At 47.1% G+C, this 7,417-nt stretch overlaps 1 protein-coding gene across 3 annotated transcripts in view; it reads left to right on the plus strand.

Moving 5' to 3' along the window:
* The window catches only part of LOC130558912 (adhesion G protein-coupled receptor A1), a 64,258-nt gene continuing 56,841 nt past the window's right edge, over positions 1–7,417 (plus strand). For all 3 annotated transcript variants that reach the window (XM_057341638.1, XM_057341636.1, XM_057341637.1), the window contains exons 1-3: positions 1–155; positions 1,707–1,890; positions 2,084–2,233. In XM_057341638.1, the coding sequence (XP_057197621.1) occupies positions 79–155; positions 1,707–1,890; positions 2,084–2,233 (411 nt within the window). In that variant the 5' untranslated portion in view covers positions 1–78. The remainder of the gene's footprint in view (positions 156–1,706; positions 1,891–2,083; positions 2,234–7,417) is intronic.

Raw genomic sequence — 7,417 nt, forward strand, 5'->3', positions numbered from 1 at the left:
TTGTCCAACATTGACGTCAGTGTTTCCGGTAATTGGCAGTGTCACGTGACCAGTTCCCGTGGCAACAGCTCAATTGGCATGGAGATCGTGGTTCTGGAGACATCTGCTGTGTACTGCTCGGCCGAGAGGATCAGCACTAACAAGGGAGACTTCAGGTGTGTGCAGAACATCTGCAGCGTCTCTTCTGAAGATCCCTGAAGACGTGATTTAGGAAACTGCGTTAAGCACCAGATTTAAATGCACATCATCACACGCATCACACTTCATTCATCACGTAAACTGTGTTTGTGTGTGAGGACATTGTGTTAGATGATCCATTTCTAATCATTTAAATATCAGAACATATAGAGTCACAGCTAAACATTGCTTTAGATGACAAAAAAAATCAACCCTTACAAATCCCTTACAAGGGGTGCTGCAACGGTGTGTCATGCATATGACTTCTTTAGAATGTTAAACGTGCTGTCTTCTCATGCTTAACATGGTCAACTTGTCAAAAAACCAGTTGGGCGTATGGCGTAGTATTTCTGTGCTCGATACACTCCCCCAGCGATCGTACAGGTTTCAGAAAGTTTTTTTCCAAAATATAAAACTGTTTCATAACAATTTTTCTTAGTCCCTTATTGGGCAATTCTCCCGGAAAAGCACGGAGAGCAGGAGAAGGAGCATGCGCAGACGTCACTTTCACTTGTGTGCAGGAGAGAGAGAGAGCGAGCGAGAGAGCAGTTCAGGTGTTTGTTTGTTCACTGCATTTGGGTGATGAATGTTCAATAAACGGTGATATAACGCTGAATTTGGAGATGGTTTGAAACTGATATATGGAACCGTCCCAGCGCTAAAAGATGGTGGACATGAACCGCATGCGGTGAGTGAAACTGATGTCTGTGTTTTGTTGGCAATGGGTGCGCACGTGCTTTAGTTCAGCCTAATCCTCCCCCCCGCACGCGCCGTATGCTTTCGGAAATAATCGTACAGCTGTATCTGTCTTTTATAAATGTGATCGTATCTTCAAAGAGTATTTAGTTTGAATCAGAATCAGAATCAGAATCAGAAGAGCTTTATTGCCAAGTGTGCTTGCACACACAAGGAATTTTCTTTGGTGTTGGAAGCTTCTAGTACAGACATTCAACACAATGACAATACAATATAATACGATTTACAGTCTAAAAGATTCTAAATGTGCATATATAAAATAAAGACTATTGTACAGAAAATGGGGGATAATAACATATAAGAGACATTGTACAGGGTAGTATATAGTAGAATATACATATGAACAGATTGTATGTACACTTGTGCAAATGGATCATGTAGTAAGTAGAGGTAGTGTTATATACATGTATACATAAGATGTAGATATAATAAGGCACTATAGTGCACACTATAGGAGTAGTGGAAGTGGAATATTGCTCTTAAGGAGCAGTTATCTGTTTAGGAGGGAGATTGCCTGGGGGAAGAAGCTGCTTCTGTGTCTGGAAGTCCTGGTGTTTGGTGCTCTAAAGCGCCGGCCAGAGGGCAGCAGATCAAAGAAGTATGCAATACTACTCTATAGGTACTCAAGATTAATATGAGATTGGCTGAAACCGCGTGTGTTACGGCCGCTTTAATGAAGTACACTTATGTAAAGTATGCTTTATGTAGTAGGTATACTAATATCAATGTTCTAGTAGTATCCTTGTTAGTGAACTGATGTGCTGACTGTACAGGTGGCTGAAGACATTGGCTGGATTCATGGCCTTCCTTCCATGTGCAGTACCCAGCTATAGCTCCACCCCTCAGGAGAAGAGGGCGTGGCGCAGGTGTGACCGCACGGGCCATTGGACAGAGCACGATTACAACCAGTGTTCTTACGCCAGCGAGTTAACCCGCAGCCTACATCAACTCACACAGGTGAATATAACCTTCATCACTGTTAACACATCACGTCTGAGACTCATTCTGAGCTGAATGAAGAATTCACATCTGTCAAATGTTCTTTCATTCACTTTTCCCCTCTTATCTCAATAATATGTGTTATCAAATATATTTTTCTCTGATATGTGTGTCAGGAACACTAGAGTTATGATCTCGTTCTCTGTTTCAGATACCAGTGAACGTTTCAAACGCTCTGACTTTAGCGCAGCAGATCTCCTCTTTCACCAGCAGGGCGGCGCTCTTTGGAGACATGATGGATGTCATATTTGTCACACACCTCGTTGAAAGAATCACACGTCTGGTGGATCATCTCAGAGAGGTAAGAATTCGATCGTATTATTAACAATGTCTGGATAATGACAGTAAGCAGGTATAGTTGATAGAAATAGGATAAAATTGCAATCATTTTACGAATATATTCATATCTCTCAATAACTTCACAACAGTTGAGAATTATTTGTGTTTTACACAAAACACATTTACCTGCAGAGCCTCACCTTTTTGGTTTCTTTAAAGGAATAGTTCACCCCCAAAAAAGGACTATTCTCTGATCATTTACTCGCCCTTATGTCATCTCAGATGTTTGCGACATCATTTCAGTTGAACACAAACAAATCGTTTTATTTAAAATATAAATCTTCCCATAAAGGGAAGTGTTGATGCTGCAGAAAAACATCCACCATTGGCGTAATAAATGTTTTCAGAAATGAAAGGAAACGTTTGTAGAGAAAACCCTTCATATTGAGCTCATTAGTATTTCATCATGTGAGATCTGCTTATGAAGTACATATATGACAACATACAGTATGATCATCTTGAGACTCGTGAGCTTCATCAATATCAACATGCTGACACATATTTATTATAACTTACTGCACTGATCTGTTGTTGCAATATGGCTTTCTCATGCTAACACAAACATAGTGTTTGGCTTCAGAAGACCTTCATAACCAACCGGAGTCATGTGGATTATTTGTGTTTAATGAGTCCTGTATAAGAAGAGATGACATTACAGCATTTCATTGCTTTGGAAAGAGCATGTGCTAAATGAAGAAATTTTCATGTATTGCAAAACGATTCATTTGTGTTGAACTGATGTATTATTGTCCGGAGCGGCTCACCAGCTGCTGCTGTGTAATTGACATTCAGTTTGAGTCGCAGCACATTGTTATCAGCTCCAGGTGTTGTGTACACATGATGAGTGAACGTCTTCAGCATTTTAACAGTCCTGTCATGTCAGCAGGAACGCTGAAGTGTGTCAATGAGCAGAAATTCAACCTCGCTACGGGCAAATTCATTTCACTGAATGTCATTAATGTGTCTCTGTGGTACCACAAAACACGGGACATTTACTGTGGTACAGCAGTGTAAAAATGAGAATTCAGGAGCTGAGTTCCTGGCTGTTAATCTCTCGCTGTGTGTTAAGTGCACTTCTCACTAACAGATGCTCCTGAAATGCTTTATTTCACATTGAGGATTGATCTCAGTACTGCTCATCTGCTGTCTGAAGAGAGGTCCTAATGGTTCAGTTACAGGTCAGAGGTCATTCAGAGGTCACAGCAGCGCTCCGGTCATCTTTACAGTGATGTTCTCAAGAGAATTAATTGTAATTTGTCCTCCATGTGAGGCAGAGACACTAATCTTTATTGTGTCTTTATACTGGAAAAGCGTTGATTTTCAGGGCATTAATACACTCTGATGGCTCGTCCGTTTATGGAGATTGACTTCTCGGCTCATGCAGTCAATAAAACTATTCATCTTTCAGCCATAATAGAGGCTTTGAAGCATAAACCTTTGTACCGAACACCACTGATCTCAGACCTGATGAATGACACATCTTACGGTCTCTGTGTTTAAATAATCGGTCTGTTTAAAATCACTGTACAACACAAGAGTGTGATGTATCTGTGTTATCTGTGTCTTGTCTTGTTTGTCTGGTTGTGTCCTGTGTGGTCGGTCTGAACACTCCATTCTGATTGGCTTGAAGGTGTGCATAAAAACCTGGTCTAAATGTCTTCTACCACCAGCAAGTTTTCATGTACACTGCATCGAGAAAAACATGCAATAATACCATGTATTACAAAACCATACACTGTCTTTAATTGAATTATTCATGTGTTATTATTGTTTTTTAATAATAATGTACTTAAAACTGCTTTGCAACAATGAAAATTGTGAAAAGCGCTATATAAATAAAATTTAATTTAATTTTATGCTAAAATATCATTATTATTGTCGTCCATGAAATTTCCAATTTACTGTTTTACAAGAAAGGGAAGAAGAAAGCACTTTTCTTTCATTCACAATTACAGTTATTTTTTTGCAGTCCTTAATAGAGAATAAGTTTTAATGGTAGAATGTTACACTTTATTTATTTCTGACTTCTAAGAGAAGATTATATATAATCGCAAAAATTCTTGCAATGTTATATTTCTATAAAATAAATCTGACCAAACTCATATGTGCCAACTCAAATTTAACTATCAAAATGTGAATAGACTGTTTAAAACATATTTTAAATGTTTTTGACACATTCCTAAAATATTTGTCTTTTTTTCACTGTATTATGTTTAAATTTGTTAAGGGCTGTATGTTAAGTTCCCTTTCTGTCGGTCTCTCGACGTTGTGTCGAACCGACAGAATGGGGTTTGTCTTGAGAGCCTATCATCTTCTGAGTATTTAGAAAAGGCCAATGAAAATTGGCGAATGAAATTTGCATGCCGGGCTCCTCCCCGGATGTCCGGGTATAAGAGGGAAGCCTGCGTGCTCATTCATTCACCTTTTGTTCTTCAGAGCCTACGCATCTGGTGAGCTTCTCTACGATCTGGGTGATCATTCTTTCTGCTGGAATCTACGACGTGGACAGCGGACGGTCCCTTCCTGCAGTGACTCTCCCCTGGGCGTCTCGGCAGTTCCGGAGGTGTTCGAGCAAATTTCCTTTTCTAAAAGAGCAAATTTCTCCAGCGTGGCTTGTCCCGCTGTTCTCATGGGTGCAACACACTCATCGAGGAGGGGGACGGACACAATGCCTGCTTCCAGTACGCTGGGGCAGACGTTGTGGATACGTCCTGCCCGCACTGCGGGCGGTGACGATTCAGACGTTGCGTCACAGGTGGCTGTGTTCCCACGGGACTCAGCCACCACCTCGTTTGCTCCCCGTTCCGTGGCGGCAGGACTACGGCCCTGCCGTCCGCTATGGCAAGCAGCGAGGGTGAGATGAGGATTACTGTGAGCGATAATCCGCCAGCCACGGCTCACGGACCGTTCACACCTTGTTTCGCTCGTCTGACCGTTCCCCAAAAAGACGGTCCGCCGTCTTATTCCTCAATCACGTATTCGGACACGATGCGTGATGATGAGATTTCTCTTGCAGCATCGGGGGGTGACGTACTGCCATCCGACTCCGACGATTCCTCGGGCTCCCTCCCTCGGGGGGTCGAGCCCAGGAAGAAGCGGACGTCGAGATGTCGGCCATGCTTTCCCGGGCCGCCGTGAGTGTTGGGTTGCAGTGCCCGCACTGCCTCTCCCGGCGTTCGCGGCTGGCTACATGGCGCCTCGGGTTTGAGCGCGGCTCCAAGCCGCGCCCGCCCCCAGTGCCGTGTTTACCGGAAGTGCATGAGGAACTTTGCAAGACCTGGAACGCCCCTTCCGGCACGTTTCACGTCAAACAAAGTTCTGTCACCCTCTCTTCCCTCGAGGTTGAGACAGCTGGAGGATGCGTCGGTGTCCCCAGGTGGAGTTTGCCGCCGCGGTGCACTCGTGCCCATAGGTGGCGGCCACCTGGGGGGGCTCGACCTAGACTCCCGTCCAAAGCATGTGGTGTCTCGGCATCTCTGGTGTCGAGAGCTTACATTGCGGCGGACCAGGCTGCCTCCTCTCTCCACGCTATGGCTCCTGCCAGGCCAGGGCGTTGAGAGAGCTCCACGAGGGTAAGACCGACCCAGCGCTTATGCAGGAACTCCGCGCCGCCACCGACCTCGCTCTACGGGCGACCAAGGTGACCACGGGGGCCCTGGGTCGGACGATGTCCACACTTGTGGTCCATGAGAAACTCCTCTGGCCAATCCTTGCGCAGATGAGTAACGCTGAGAAGGTCCGCTTTCTCGACGTACCCGTCTCGCAAGGGGGGGCTGGTTGGTGTTACTGTCGAGCTGCAGCGGCCCCGCTCACCCCCCGCCCGTCGGGGGGGTGCGAGACCCGCACGTGGCCTCCCCGGAGGGTTCTCGACAGTAAGAAGCAGTCCTCCGTGCCGCAACTCGGCCGCCTCGGCCGTCGAGTCCCGTGCACTGTCTGCTTCCCAGCAGCCCTGGTCCTCTTCGACGCCCTCCAGCTCTGGGGCGGCCCCCCTGGAGGAGCAGTGAAGAGGAGACCATCGCCCCATCAGCAGCCGCGGCGAAGCGGCTGTCATGGGAAGACCTCAGGGGGATCGAGGCTACCATTGGGCCCGACCCCAGCCACATCGCTGGGAAGTCGGATAGGGACGGATCCTGCCCCGTCTCTCCATCTGCTGGCCCCCTCCGGGGGGCTAGCGCCCACTTACTCTCAAAAAAAAAGGAGAGTTTCCTCTCTCTCTGGGTTACCTCAGCCGCTCTCACCCTCTGCACGACGGTGAACGGCAAACTCGACGTTGCATCATGGCGAAGCGCAATGTCGAGTATAAATTGGGGTACTTCAGCCGCTCTCACCCTCTGCACGACGGTGAACGGCAAACTCGACTTTGCGTCATGGTGAAGCGCAATGTCGAGTATAAATACCAGCCCTCAGCACTCTCAGTCAGACGTTGAGCTGCGCAGTCGCCAGGCAGGAAAAACAGCACAGCCGATCTCCTCCCTGGGGGACCTCCCCCGGCAAGGAATCCGTACTGCTAGCCATCGAACCACCCCCCGGGGGGACGATGAAAAAGGTCGTACCTTAGTCCCCGTCTCATTCTGGGAGCCTGTCTGGCTTCCCAGGCGGTCAGACTGGCTAGGGAAGACGATCCATCTCGGCTACGCGATCCAGTCGCCTCACGCCCGTCAAGTTCAGCATCCGATATACCTCAGTCAGAGGCTGGGATGTTCCCGTACTTCGGGCCGAGGCCGCCACCCTTCTGGTGAAGGGAGTGATCGAGCCCGTCTCACCAGCTGAGATGTTCAGCGGGTTTTACAGCCTGTACTTCATTGTCCCCAAGAAAGGCGGGGGGTTGCGCCCTATCTTGGGTCTGTGTGTTCTGAACAGGCACCTACACAGTAGCTGCCTTTCAGGTTGATCACGCAGAAGCGCATCCTGACGTCCATCAGGTGTCAGGACTGGTTCATGGCAATCGACCTGAAGGACGCGTACTTCATGTCTCGATCCTCCCTCGACATCGGCCGTTCCGACGGTTCGTGTTCGAAGGACGGGCATATCAGTACAGGGTCCTCCCCTTCGGTCTGTCCCTGTCTCCACGAGTCTTTACGAAGGTCGTGGAAGCCGCCCTCCTTCCCCTTAGGGAAGGAGGTGTGCGGGTACTAAACTATCTCGA

This window comes from Triplophysa rosa, linkage group LG9, assembly GCF_024868665.1.
Source record: "Triplophysa rosa linkage group LG9, Trosa_1v2, whole genome shotgun sequence".
Taxonomy (NCBI): domain Eukaryota; kingdom Metazoa; phylum Chordata; class Actinopteri; order Cypriniformes; family Nemacheilidae; genus Triplophysa; species Triplophysa rosa.